At 45.7% G+C, this 14,596-nt stretch overlaps 5 protein-coding genes across 5 annotated transcripts; 3 read left to right on the top strand and 2 right to left on the bottom strand.

Moving 5' to 3' along the window:
- Positions 1-494: 494 nt before the first annotated feature.
- Positions 495-1,500, top strand: BDV27DRAFT_141230 (DUF3431 domain-containing protein; the record flags this gene model as incomplete). Its single annotated transcript, XM_032069785.1, has 4 exons — positions 495-612; positions 662-770; positions 826-1,392; positions 1,446-1,500. 4 exons carry the CDS (start codon positions 495-497, stop codon positions 1,498-1,500), a joined length of 849 nt encoding a protein of 282 aa, XP_031932461.1.
- Positions 1,501-3,229: 1,729 nt separating this feature from the next.
- Positions 3,230-5,380, bottom strand: BDV27DRAFT_165568 (putative plasma membrane antiporter; the record flags this gene model as incomplete). Its single annotated transcript, XM_032073968.1, has 10 exons — positions 3,230-3,600; positions 3,653-3,754; positions 3,822-4,188; positions 4,235-4,283; positions 4,332-4,395; positions 4,450-4,744; positions 4,817-4,990; positions 5,039-5,145; positions 5,199-5,267; positions 5,326-5,380. 10 exons carry the CDS (start codon positions 5,378-5,380, stop codon positions 3,230-3,232), a joined length of 1,653 nt encoding a protein of 550 aa, XP_031932462.1.
- A 1,160-nt stretch (positions 5,381-6,540) lies between these two features.
- BDV27DRAFT_153064 (endo-1,4-beta-xylanase) lies at positions 6,541-7,551 on the bottom strand (the record flags this gene model as incomplete). Its single annotated transcript, XM_032071709.1, has 1 exon — positions 6,541-7,551. One exon carries the CDS (start codon positions 7,549-7,551, stop codon positions 6,541-6,543), a length of 1,011 nt encoding a protein of 336 aa, XP_031932463.1.
- A 2,182-nt stretch (positions 7,552-9,733) lies between these two features.
- Positions 9,734-11,555, top strand: BDV27DRAFT_165569 (glycosyl hydrolase; the record flags this gene model as incomplete). Its single annotated transcript, XM_032073969.1, has 2 exons — positions 9,734-11,357; positions 11,428-11,555. 2 exons carry the CDS (start codon positions 9,734-9,736, stop codon positions 11,553-11,555), a joined length of 1,752 nt encoding a protein of 583 aa, XP_031932464.1.
- Positions 11,556-13,357: 1,802 nt separating this feature from the next.
- On the top strand, positions 13,358-14,316 carry BDV27DRAFT_120845 (uncharacterized protein). Its single transcript, XM_032065224.1, has one exon. The coding sequence runs from the start codon at positions 13,411-13,413 to the stop codon at positions 14,158-14,160; it is 750 nt and encodes a 249-aa protein (XP_031932465.1). The 5' UTR covers positions 13,358-13,410; the 3' UTR covers positions 14,161-14,316.
- Positions 14,317-14,596: the final 280 nt, after the last annotated feature.

The following is a 14,596-nucleotide window of genomic DNA, read 5'->3' on the forward strand; positions in this document are numbered from 1 at the left end:
CGGTGTGATCAGTCCTGAAGTCAACAACTGGATGTAGTACCTATGAAGCATCCCCTATTGGTGCCGAACTGTAACGGTCCCTGATTACTGGTGCCTGAGGCAGAATGATTCACACTGGCATCACGTGGATACGGAGATTTCTCTCGAATGCCAAGGGAGACCCCGTCTAAAAATATCGAAGGGCTATCATTGGTCATATTACGTGTCCTCCAAAAATGAATACTCATGATATCTACAGTTTTATTCGGTTTCTAATTCAGAGGGAAAGAGCGTAATCATTGATACTCAGCCATCATAGATTAAACGGCATTTACTATGTTCTTTACGGAGTGCTTTCTGTAGAACTCCTGTTCCTAACCGTTAGCCCCACAGTATCTCGATCTGAACTCCGCTCAGGGCACTAGCGGTTGATCTTTTTCTCACGGACATCCATGACCCGCGGCGGAACAATGGGCACGCTCTCGGATGCCTTGGGGCAATCAATTAGTCCTTGTATGCAGATTTGGCGTCGGTACATCTGGCATTTTCTTGTACTCTACGTAATATTGCTGGGTGTAGTGCTTCTAACCCTTGCGTCAAAGCTGAATCCGGAAGACCCTGTATCAGTGCGAGGTGTGATCTACTGCTATCAAACATTTGTAACGTCACTAATGCTGATTAGAGAAGATTCATGGTCCTTATGACCCACTACCATTGACAATATCCAAAGCACTGGTTTTGGCTAAAGTACGAGAAGAAAATGTATCCTGGGTGAACGATCTTCAGCCTCAGTTAGCATTAACTATTTCCTATTGCCGGAACCTGAGCTGATAATCTTTGAAACAGATGGTTACCATATATCTATACTGCTGATAATGAACCTGGATATCTTCCGGTTCCGGAGAATAAAGGGCGCGAGGGCATGGCGTATTTAACGCACATTATTGACAATTACGATACCTTGACTGATATCACAGTTTTCATGCACGCATCAGCTACTCAATGGCATAATGACGTTGGCGACACAAACTCGCCTAATGTTCTATCTATGCTGCGCCTCGAGGCGGTAAAGCAAAGAGGATATGTGAACCTTCGTTGCCAGCATCGTCCGGGCTGTCCAACCGCAGTCCGTCCTTTCGACCCCGAGCTCCTTTCAAGCCCAAGCATTGTATACCGTAATTTCACCACTATCTACACTGAAATCTTCAACACATCAATTGAAACTGTACCAAAGGAGATCGGTGGAGTGTGCTGTGGTCAGTTCGGCCTCACTAGAGAACGGATTCGCCAGCGACGACGAGAGGACTATGTGCACATGCGGGATTGGGCTTTCTCTACAAGTCTGGATAACTTTACCGTTGGGTCTGTGTTCGAAATGCTCTGGCATATGGTCTTCTTAGAAGACCCAGTTTCGTGAGCATCGCCCGTGCTTGGTATTATTCGCAATGAGCTGACTCGAAATCTAGATGCCCAGATACCCAGCAGTGCTATTGTGAACTTTACGGTCTGTGTAATGAGTAATGATATATACTCTTTCGTCCTTGATCATTATGATATACGTGCAAATACGTCTCTATGAAGAATGCCTCACTAGCCAGCGTCCAAAATAACGCTTCTTGCATGATCCACTAATGGCCGGTTCTATGCCACTCCGATCCATTGAAGACATGGATCTTCGATCCTGTACTCAATGTATTATCACATGCATGATTCAATGCACCAATCAAATCCAATACAAAAGCATCCTGTCATCCATTATTGTCAAACGAAACAAGGAGAACTATTATCATATTACCGCCCAATAAGATCACCCCTCAGTACCCCTGTATTTCACCCACGAGAATGTTACGATACACGCATCCCGAAGGATACCAATCCCGATCCGAAAACAGGGATCGGGTTCATTATCCGTGTTCGATCCTAATCCTCCCGATAGAGTATTCAAGATACAAAAGATATATCCGGATCGGAAGTTTGACAGGCGCCTGGTGGCGAATGTAACCGATCACATAGATAGGCCTGTTAATTCCGAGTACTAAGTAGTCCGTGGCTTGAGAGGGGCTTTTTTATTGTTGTTATGCTTTTTATGTGTTCGGTTTAGATTGAGGTACCCAGGTGGGTTAAGTGGATTTCCTGGATAAGTAATCTGTTTACTTCCCGAAGTATGTATATGGTTGAACCTTGGCTTTACCTGAGGATTACGTTTTTGACCTTGCAGTAAAAATTGTATAGCATATCATATGTTTGTTAATATAGAATACTATACTATTCATCGTGTCATTATTTATTTAGTTTAGGAAAATAAAAATCCTCAGTTTAATGAAGCGATAAGGCAAAGAACCCCTCAACCCCCACCACAAATTTATATATCTTACATGTGGATATCCAAACCACCACAACACATCCAAGATCATGTACAACAAAAAGTCACCCATAGATTCAAACCAACCTACCAAGTCCTATGTAGATAGCCTCCAAATGATCACACCTAATCCTAACGAATAGCAACCTAGATTATGCGTTGTTCAACCCCGTGATAGGCTCACACTACCCAAAAGCGGGGCAGAGAAAAAGCACAAACCCAACTCATGGCGGGGTAATTCAGGTCTCAAATCACCACTCGCCTATTTCCCATTACTCAGTCACTTTTCTCACTTTCCTCACTCTACTACTCATTCCCTGATTTTCTTACACAAGGTCCCCAGCAACAACAACCTAGCTCGGTAAGATTAATCATTACTTCTGCATGATGTTAATTAACGGACTTTTTGTTTGGGGGAGAGTGTGACGCTAATCTTTTCAATCTGTGTTGTTGTAGTTTCTGTTCTTCTCGAGGTTTCAATTTCATCGATCTATAATCAAAATGGCCCACTCTAATACTTGCCCTTCCTGCAACGCTCCCATTCCTGGCGAGAACAAGACTTGCAGCTCTTGTGGAAAGGTATGGCTGTTTCCTTGTTCTTGGGGTTGGGTTTGAGGTAGATGCTGATGTCGGTGGTGCGTGTTTAGACTTGCCCTGTTTAAGGGGCTATTTTTGGGTGGAGGTTATGATGGTGGAATGTTGTTGATGGAGTTTGGTTTTTGTTGGGATGGGTTACGGTATATTTGGATGATAGATGATGATGTATGAACGTGTTGATGAGTGAATGATATTACTGGTTTATGTTTCGAGATATGGTTTTGAATTATCGTGCGTAGATCATTTTTTTGGTGGGTAGATTGTGCTGTTCTATGCTTATTCTATGTCTTTCTATACTATATCTCTTGTGTCAACTGCTCGATCTATCATCTGTATTGTGTTTCGTGAGTCTGGTCGATCATCGTCTGTGCCAGCGCTGTCTTCACTTCTTCTGAGGATCGCTGCTGTGTCGTCTTCTGGTTGACCGTTGTCTGTCCCGTCGTCGCTATCTGGGGGTCGTGAGAAGCGATTGTTGACCATCACTGAGTGTCGTGCGCGATTCGCCGTGCTGTTGTTGGGGAGGGGCTCGGTGTCCGAGAGGAGGAGGACTTCTACGGGGTGGTCGCATATGTACGGCACGTTGCAGAGTTTGTAAAATGCGTTAAGGATAGGGACGGATAAGCCGTGAACGAGGATAGAGAAGAGGACGAGCCAGTATACGACTTGCTTTTTGATTAGGGGCTGTTGCCTCCCTCAGAGTTTGGTTTGACTCACCGGGTGTCATGGTTGCGGTTAAGTTATTGATCTCACTGTCGCTTTCGCCGGGTTCGGGGAAGAGTCGACGGGCGTATTCTACATATGAGATTGCGCCAATACCTGGTTATTAAAGAAAGGAGTTAATGTCTGAGACCGGCATTGGAGGCAAAGGTAAGGATATACTAACCGATCGGGCCAAAGTAACCCATGAATAAAGCTTCAGTCCAGCCATTACAGACGGCAGGTATGAATCGGTATCCGAGTAGGATTGTTGGGATCCGACGAAGGACTAGAATCAAAAAGCCCAAGCCAAATAGCCGCGGGAGTGTGATTCCAGTGTTGTGGGGCATATGAAATTGTTCCCACGGCATGACGGCCCCGAGGTACATGAAGGTGCCGAAGTTCAAGAGGGTTTCGAGTGTAGGATTAAAAGTGTCATGACGAGCTTGCATCTCGGAGTTGTACATGCCATCCCAATTCAAGAAACTCCCGGCGATGAAGCATGCAAGGGTCTCGTCTGAGCCAACGCAACCGCAAGTGCCGACGACTAGCATCTTCCAAAAGTTAGGCATGGTTTACGGCTAGATAGATAGTACTCACGCCAATAGCCATCGGTACAAGAGAGAGGCTCTCGTTCTCAATCCATTTCCTAGTGAAAGTTGGCAAAAATTCCCTAAAACCATAGAAGCTCACATACCTCTTCAGGGCTATGACCAATAGTTTGCGAGACACAAACCCTATCAGAGCACCATAGGTGGCTCCTAAGATGATCATGTACAAGACGCCTTCCACAAACCAGTGCTTCAATGCCTTGCCAACACCTCCGCCAAAGCGACCGACATCAGAGGCGCCGAGTACGTCTGAAATTCCCCGAACCAGATCAAATTCCTTTAAACTTTCGGTATTTGCAGGAGTCTCAGCGTACCGTAAGAGCGAGACGGCCAGTAAGAGAAAGGTAAACCCGAACCCATCATTTCCACCAGCCTCGGAAGAAATGAATTCACGGAGATGCCGACGGACGTACTTGTCAGCAAACGGACCTTTGGCAATTGCTTGCGATAGAACAGGATCAGTGCATGTTACGCATGAGCCGATGATCAGCGCGGCGAGCTGTACCAGAGCATTGTTTATCAGTACTGAAGTTTTTGACGTAGGAAATTCATTGACAGGGACGGCACGTACAAATGAGATGTTAGGAACCATGAGCATGATGCATGAAGATGTTATAACCCACCCTATCCCCATGAGGGGAAGTAAACAGATGGTAAGTTCGATGAAGCGCTGCTTGATATATCGCTTTGGCAATTGGTATCCGACTTTAACTAATTGGATCCCGATAACCAAGCGCGTCAAGGCCTGTTTCCATCAGATATATCCTTCATAGCGCTGCGTAGTAAACTTTACATATGTGATTTCACTGCGCTCTTCAGCTTCCTCTCCTCCCCATTGTGAAATATTTAGAAATTTGGTGCCGAAAGGTCCAAAAGAGATGCCAACAAGAAATGCGGGGACTGTGTAAGGTTAGCTGTTATAGATACTACAGTAGCAATGTTACAGTACGTACGGGCTTCACCCAGATACCATCTTTGCTTGAATTGTAGAGATATATAGCCGAAAAGTAGGATATAGAGGCCTTGGTACAACGTGAGCTGTTTATTACCAAGCCACCTCTCAGAACGATTTGGACATACTTAAAACAGTAAGAACAATATTAAAATTGCTAACATCAAGAATTGGGTGTAACATTCTGCTCCGTTCCGAGAAACAGTATGAGTTGTGTGAATTGACAGTTGCAGCCAAGGAGTAACTCTTAAGGCTCTTAAGTTGAGCGCAAGATACCCCTGGAAATCCCTAGACTGCTGGAAGCTTTCATTGATTCAGCTTGATAGTGAATGTCACTAAGCGCGTAGATTGATCACGGCAGGCTTTCATGTTGTGAGGAAAGGAAAAGCAATGATTTTGTACAGGCGCTTCCAATGCATCATCATATCTTCGGGTTATGATGTAGAGTTAGAGCAAAAATGATCAACAATCACCAGCGCGAATCACATTATCTGTTCTAGCCGCTATCTATCCTTCTGCACTTGTCTCGAAACATACAACTCAGGGGCTTGCGTAGCCGAGTGGACCATTTACGCACACCCTTGCAGGGGGCATTGCGGCGCGAGAAAGCTTGGCTAGACATATTGACGGTGATCGACGTGATCTGACCTTTGATCGGCAACAGGGATAAAGAGGTAACCGTCTAGAGTCAGGGGATCGTCCAATAGTGTGACGCCGATAGCGCCATACCAGACATGTTTCAATATTTTTGTAATAAGCAGAGACAAAATTGGTGATAGCCACCCAGCCCCCTTGGATGTATCACATTGCAACTCAACAAAACGATAGATGTCGCGCATAACTGGAAGATATTACTCCTTGTCTGGATATCCGAGGGATGATAAGATGAGATTGAATATAGAATGGATCTTACATTACTTTAGCTCCGATGTTGCAATGGGCATTTTTAGGTATACAGAATATGAGTCTTAACACTGAGGGGCTACTTGACGCTGACTCAGCAGTGGATACCTTGATAACCAGGTAGAGACGGTCAGAGCAAGAGGAGAAACAACATATCAATGAGTGATGTCATAAGTTATATCTTATTGATTAAACTGCACAAGTCCTAGCGCTGTCATCCCAAGCAATCTATTTCCCCATAAAGGTTGTAGAAAGCTTTGCTTGTAAGGTTGCGAGCGGTGTCGTTGAGTGAGCATGCACAAGTAGTGAACGCAACAGCTGCGCGGCACATTGTATGTCGAAGTTGCTTTCCCTTTTGCGCAAGCGTAGTCGAATCCTCGAGGCTGCGACCGCGCTTGTGTGAAGCACAGTCTCTGATGGGCTCGATAGTGCTCAGCTCCCTAGTGCGCGTTGACGAAGTTCGCTAGGGCATTATGAACAGCATAGAACGCACCCTTGGGCTTGTAGCACTCGGTGAACATCAATGGCTTCGCGCCCGGTATCCAGGTATAGGCGTGCTTATCCGTGAAGCCCCAGAAGCTAATATCGGTAATTCCTGCATGTAGAGCCTCTTCGATGACAGCACCGTAAATATCGGTTTGGAGTGTGGCGTTAAGTGTGTGGACATCCAGTTCAGCGATGGCCACTTCTAAACCAAGTGCTTTGTAGGAGTTAACCATATCCGTAATCACACCTGGTATCGGGGCAACTTCAGTGATATGCATCTGTAGGGCGACTCCGTCAACCGGGACACCATCCGCCACAAGTCCAGAGACTAGCTCGTAGAGTTCCTGACGCTTGCCGGGGAGTGACTCGACAAGATTCTCATTAATAAACAATTTAGCGTCCGGACCTGCTGCACGGGCGATGCGGAAGGCATCTGCAATGTAGCCGGAACCGAGTACGTTGTAAAAGATATTCGTGTTCAGGCCGCTGCCGTTCGTCTTGAGAGCTTCAGTAACGACGTCCCACCGATCCACACGCTTGTCGCTGTACCGGTGCATAAACGCCTCAAAGTGAGCCGTCATTGCCGCACGGAGGGCTGCGGGATCAGTGATATTGAGAATATAGTCAGGGTTACAGCAGCTCGAGATAAGCCCGTGTCCCTTAACCACCATATTGTAGCCTTCCGCGAAGTCGACGAGGCGGTCGAGCGAGGTCCAGTTATAGTACCCTTCGGTCGGGTTTAAAAACGACCACTTCCCCTCATTTTCAGGAGAGAGGCTGTTGAACTGCAGGGCGAGGACAGCCGCGAACTGAGGATCATTGAGGTAGGTCGGGTTGATCGCCCCAGACCCGATGATAATGTCCTTCTTGGCCGCTTCCTGCTTCAGCGAGGTGGCTCCAGTGCTGGGGATCTGGACTGCTTCAGCAGCGGCGAGAAGCGCGATGATGAGTGTTGCGACCTTCATGGTTCTTCCTGACGAATGTTCTCTGTCTCTTAGCACTCAATGGTAAGTGACTTGCGACTACCATCTCGACATCGTTGGGGTTTTAATAGTTCGTTGTGAGAAGATCCCGAAGATTAGTCCGAGGCGGTTGTCGTCACCACTGTGGATAACACATGCCTCTAGTCCCGTACTTTAGGGGGGATATAGACCCTGCTGTTTGTAGTCTTCGTAGGCAACGAAGAATAGGAACAAGAGAATACGAGAATACGAAAAAACGAGAATACGAAAAAACGAGGACGGGGACGAAAAAGCCAGAGCGGTGGCTGTGCCCTGGCTGTATACCCAATGGCCATTAGGGCAACATGCTACTACAGTACAACACGCCCTCAAGTAGTTCCAGCTGGGGAGACATGGAAAGGCATTGCGATTCTTGTCTGAGGGATAGTAGGTCATCACTTGTAATATTTGAATATCTCTCAATAAGCTTTGTATGGATGCGTAAAGAGCTGCTAGCTATGATACCGTCCCCTAAATTTATTGTTTTATTTAATAAAATTGGTTTTATATCAGAATTCATAGACTGTAATGCTTACCGGCTGCTTGGACAGAAAACGATAGTATATCACCACAAACAAAGAACTTTATGAGCCACCTTTTCTTGGAAAAGGAGAGATATTCGGCTTCTAGAAGCACAATGATCATGCCGAGCATCATATAAATCGAAGCGGCAAAGAGAGCGGGTGCGACTAAGAGCAAGATGGTTTGTTGGATATATGGCCCCGTCGTCCAGTTTGGGTTCTCTCAACTTGACTAGGCTTGTTTAATATATTCTACCCATTCAAACTACATTACAAGACACGTCGATGTTAGCTGCAAGCTATATCAGTAAAGGTAAATATTACTGTAGGAGAATATTTAGAAGCCTCTAATTATAAAGGGAATGAAGAACCATGCCCGGTGAGAGACGAGCTGTAAGACATATGTAAATATGAATAGTGTGAAGAGAGTAATAAATATCACCGCCACAGCTGGGGATGGACAATATCGGTAATATTCCCATATAGCAGTCCTATAGTCAGACCCTGTAACTGATCGTCTTGGCCTGATGAGCGTGTTGCCCTGAATGTGCTCGTCACTGGCGAATTTCGCTTTACGTGGTCGATGTATTTGCGTAGCACGAGGGAATAAAGACTGTGAACTACAAAAATTAGGATATCTGCAAGCATTGTGCCTCTGAAGTACTAATCCTCTAGCCGTATACATGAATTTGACAACAGACCGACAGGAGTGGGGGCTGTACATAGAAACTCTACATCTCGGACTACGCGTTAGATTAGTCTCAGTGGTAGCTGACGACAACAGCATTGTTAAGTCAGACTAATAAGGGCTGGGTAAGTCATGGCATCTGCATGTGCGAAGTATTTGGGTTGATAACCCACATAATACCAGTAGCTTGCTCTGACACACTCGTATTTCCAGTGTAGATTTTCCCCCCCCCTTTTATTTTAATTATTTGATACGAATACGAGTGGGTCTGAAGATCTTAGAGAAAGTTAAGGTTATAGTCTGATATTACTAGTAGCGCCAGTGGTCCATTAAATCGTACCCACTGTCGAAATCATTAGGCTCTCCCAGCCAGAGCAATCATTCATAGATGTCTATTTAAGCTTTACTGTATTATGTGCATAATGACTCTCAGAGTGAGGCAAACGCCATTGTGAATAAAAAATGAACGAAGCAAGCCTATGGAACTACTTGCGGTCTGGTGGTTCTTAACAGAGCTATATCCCAGTGAATGTGTTATGGTCCAAGATGGCTGCCTTTCATGATGAAACTTGAAAGCAACGCAAAAAGGGTATTCTGACCTAGTAGTGCGCAGGGGGCTTTGGGACCTAGGCTCAGTGGGTCTCCCAGAACCCATCGAATGTATCGAGTCCTTCTATGATTGCGGGTCTGTCGCCACTGGAACCTGCTAACATGAAATTGCGTGCGACCAATCAAACAGCAAGTGCCGTTTATGAGACTCCAGAAGAGCTGTGCTTTGGATAATTGACGTTTCTATGCTAATTACTATGTTCTTTTTTTGCGGTAGCCTGGAGGTAGAAGCACTATATAAGTTACAGAAGATCCGTCCAGCGAATATGTTCTGGCCATTCATCCCTACTCACTCTGAGAAGTTTTTCTTTCTGTAGTGACTATCATGATGGTATCTTCGTTCATGCTCCTCTTTACCTCACTTGCTGCAGTCAAAGTAACATGGGGGTCCGTTGCCCAGAATCAGACATCCTACAATCCGGCTATACCTGGTTGGTATAGTGATCCTAGCTGTGTTTTTGTACCTGAATGGAACAATACCACGTTCTGCACCGCATCAACCTTCCTCCTGACACCAGGGCTGCCTGTCTACGCCAGCAAAGATCTCGTTACTTGGAAATTGGCCAGCCACGCCTTGTCTCGGGAAAGCCAATTCCCCGGATTCAACCAATCTCTCGCCCAAAGCGATGGGATATGGGCCCCAACGATCCGATACCATCAAGGGTTCTTCTACATCAATGTCATTTATAAGAACAACATCCTGAACAATATCATTGGCTTAGTCTTCAAGACAGCAGACCCTTACAGTGACAGTGCATGGAGCGACCCGGTTCATTACGATCCTATATCTATCGATCCAGATCTCTTTTGGGACGATGATGGCGTCGTATACGTTGCCACTGCTGGCACCTACCTTCAGACAATCGATCTCAAAACCGGCACTGTAGGTCAACCTCAGCAGATCTGGAACGGCACAACCGGCATCTTTCTCGAAGGCCCACATCTCTACAAGAAGGATGGATACTATTTCCTTATGACAGCAGAAGGTGGCTCTGGGATGAATCACTCGGTCACAATTGCTCGCTCACGTAATATCTGGGGTCCCTATGAGAGCTGTCCCCAAAACCCGGTCTTGACAAATAGGAATACCTCTGAATATTTTCAAAATATTGGCCATGCAGACTTGTTTCATGATGCAAGAGGCCACTGGTGGTCGTCTGCGCTGGCTTGGCGCTCGGGGCCTGAAGGGCAGACATATCCAATGGGCCGAGAGATGGTGTTGACCCCTGTGACCTGGAAGGAGGGTGAATGGCCGGTCTTCTTACCAGTCCGTGGTATAGAAACAGGGTGGTATTTACCTCTCTCCAAGGATATCCGGGGAGACGGCCCTTTCGTCAACGACCCCGACGTTGTCGATTTCCAGCCCAACTCGACAATTCCGCGCCATTTTGGTTTCTGGCGTTGGCCCAACAAAAAGTCCTTTGTTCTGTCACCGCCGGGCCATCCAGGTACGCTTCAACTGACACCGTCTGTTGCAAGTATCACGGCCGGCTACAAGAACTATACCGCTGGCTATCAACTGGCCGACCTCACATTGATCATGCGTCGGCAGACGGATACGATGTTCGAATATAGCATCGACATAGACTTTGCACCCAAAACCAGGGATGAGGAGGTTGGGGTAACTGTTTTCCTGAATCAGGTCCAAAATATCAATCTCGGGGTGGTGATGCTACCTGCTAATGACACTTCAAACTCCACCAAACGGGTCTTAGCACCGCATTTCCGCTTTCTGGTCTCTGGGCTTGAAAGTAATGAGAAGAAGATCCCTCCACCATACATCACACCAGTTCCAACCTCTTGGCTCCATGAACCCATTCGCTTGATGATTCGCGCGTCGAATGAAACCCACTACACATTATCTGCTGCCTCGACTACTCGCCCCAATGAAATCCAGATGATAGGCCAGGCACCGGCAACAATCGTGAGCGGTGGTGCGGGGCCATTCACAGGTATGTGCTCTGATGTTATTCTGTGGCTTTGCTGTATGTATTTGCTCGTGGACTAACAATTCCCTTGTAGGCTCTCTTGTCGGAGTCTATGCCACTAACAACGGCGGAACTGGAACGACTCCGTCTTATATCTCTCGCTGGAGATATCAGGGCATTGGGCAAGCGATTACGAAAGGCCAGTATGAGATGACCCTGTAAAGCTCGCACTGTCGAAGGTACTTTACTGCTGTCTCTCCTCTTCGGATCACGTATCTCTTCGCAATGTCATGCAGTGCCGGGTATTCGACAATACATTGGGCTGCAGCATTAGGAATCTTAGCCTGTCTCTCGGTGGCTCTGGAAACGGGCGCAGCAACGGCTATAGGGTGCCTCTGGCGAGAGGAGTTGTTGGTGCGATGCAGGCCATTTCGGGTTAATTCTTGGATATCTGTGAAGGAGGATATTAAACCTCATAAGTAAATTATCACTTAATTCGCGAGATTTCATGGTAGGGAAACTGGGAACATCTATGCATCTATAGTAATATCCTAAGCTTAGGCTTGATTTAGTTAGGCAACTGGCCTTCCAAATTACTGATATATTTATTTTAAAACCTAAATTATTTGAGTTATTGAATTTTTCAGTAGCTATCTGAAACGGTTCTTTGAACTTTGGGCTTGTTTCAGCTTTTTAACATTAGCTTATGTTAACTAGGGCTTCTAGATTAGATAACCATTTTATAGCTCAATATCGTTTTCAAGTAAATCATTCATATGAGGATAATTTCTGCATAGATCATAGTTACTATTATGTTCCGATTAGAGATGTTATATCTTGAACTTATATTTACTGCTCTGACATTTGATCATCTCCAATAGTACTAAATCAGTACTAGGTAGTGTATCTTTCACACTGCATTAAGAATGTAGTAGCTCGCTGCTGCACTTATGCTTCTTTAAGATCAGTGCTCATGGCAATAATGGATTTAACCACAATTATCACATTTCAACCATCCACGTAGACCCCATAACTTATAGTCCCTAATAACTTGTTAGTTACAGGAATTAAATTCTTCATATACCCACCCTCGACCGAAGATAGAGTAATTTCAGGCTGACCTGAAGACCTCGCTCGAGATTTGAAAGACAATATTCTCATTATTTGCGCAGTTTCGTAGCTTTGGTCACTCACTAAGACTTGATGGTTTTCCCTAAAGTAGGTGAGAATAAAAGTCTTCACTTTACATGTTTATCTGTTGGTAAACCCGATATTTCCTCTATCTGCTATACATTCTCTCAAACAGAGGATTCTAGCCTTCGGTGTTCAGTTTACCAGTACTATTACACAATACTACGGCAATTTCGAACACTATAGGCAACAAAATTGTTCTTGGGTGAACAGAAAAGGAGTATATCGACCCGCTAAGACCGTATACTGCTACGGAAGCAATAAGCGCCCGTCCCACAGGTTTAACCGTTGCATTCAGCCACAACCGATATGCAACATGAACACATACGCAGTGCAGATTCTGTGGACCAACACTTTTCCTAGGATGTACGTCAAATTTCTGCGCGATAGCCTGTCAAGGCCCGAGCGAGGTCTAAACTTCAGCGCAATATCGATATCGCAAGAATGGTTGTCAATGACGATTGCATCTTCTCAGCAGCTTCTTGTTTACTACTACCTCACACATGTTGTCCACGTCAAGAATATATCATTTCGATATAATGGTGTTATTCAACGGAAAATACATGCGCAAACAGTTGATCGAGATAACTTTGAACTGAAGACGGAAGGTGTTGAGCCCTATAGGGAAACACATGACGTCGTCGACTCAACAATTGTATTCACTCTCTATATGACAACATGAACGACTATCATGGACAAGCTGCCGTTTTCGGCTTCTTAGATGAGCAGTTCTCAGTGAGATCTATGTTGCCGTTAGCAATATTTAAGCACCATCTCTCCAGTCCTTGTCCGCAAGTATTTCTTACCGTAGCGCATACATCCCGCTCGCCTGGGACCAATCGAATGAAAATTGTTACTTAAAAACATATCCATTGAGTTATCCAAGATGCACACATCTATCTACTTCATTTTAAATACTCTTCTGGCCTCCAACTTGGCCGGTCAAGCCTCCGCCAGTCCACTTCAGCCGCAGGTTGACCAAATCCGCTTCCCCGAACCCGTCAGTCCCAATACACACTGGCCCAATTTCAATGACATTATCTCCCAAGTGACCCAGCCGACCGAAAAAGAGGAAACCCTGTCAGGCTCACTGGGTCTGCAGTATGGCCGCTGCTACTATATCGAGAACCGTCACGGTGACACTCTAGGCTCGGACGGTGGCGGCTACAGCTACTACAAATTCGGAAGCTCCAAAAGAATCTTCCAGGTGTGGTATTCCAGAGGCTTCCCCTGGAAAGATGGAAGCGAGTATCAATCCGTGCCGGACGGTGGGAAATTCTACCTGTGGGATCCGAAAGGAAGCAGCGTGACCAACGGCGGGAGCTGGATTGCAACCAACCTCGGCGGCAACACGTATCCTGGATTTTACAGTTACTACTATTACCTCCGCTTCAAGGGCCGTCGTGATGATAGCCATGCAATGGAGGCTATGTCCCAGAGCGAAAACCAGATGGGTCCAATCAGGGTTCGGCACCCCGTTACGTTGGAAATTGCTAAAGTCGAGCCTCCTAATGGCATTCCCAATTACAAGGGATTAACCATTTATAACGATTACCTCCAGAATCGGAATAACGAGGATTCGGTTGATGTCCGCTTCATTGAGGTCTCATGTCCAGTCGATGGAATTGATGACTAGAAATGATGTTGTGTACCGCGGACCTTGAGGGTTTGAGGGTCAGCTCACATGGACACTGAATGAGTGTATTATCGGCAGATCATGGTGGATAGCTCTCTCATGAAGCTCGAGAGATTTTAATATCTTAAAAAGATGGAAAAAGGGGTGATTGGTCTATCAAAAGTATGGAGCCATGGCGTTTAATACATGAATCAACGGACCATTTTAGTTGAATTCTCAATAATAGTGTGTTGCTTTTGCTACACAAATACACCAAGTAGATATCACGAAGGGTGAAAACTTCTTCACTATGTAGGCCACAGTACAACACTCGTTCGGGCTAATACCTATCCACCCATAGGATGATAATTTGTATTTGAACCCACTTCTCAGCGCAATGTGACTGGGCAGTACTGGTGTAGCCAGACTATTTACCAATAGGCCTTACTATCCTACT

This window comes from Aspergillus caelatus, assembly GCF_009193585.1.
Source record: "Aspergillus caelatus strain CBS 763.97 unplaced genomic scaffold BDV27scaffold_12, whole genome shotgun sequence".
NCBI classification, from domain to species: Eukaryota; Fungi; Ascomycota; class Eurotiomycetes; order Eurotiales; family Aspergillaceae; genus Aspergillus; species Aspergillus caelatus.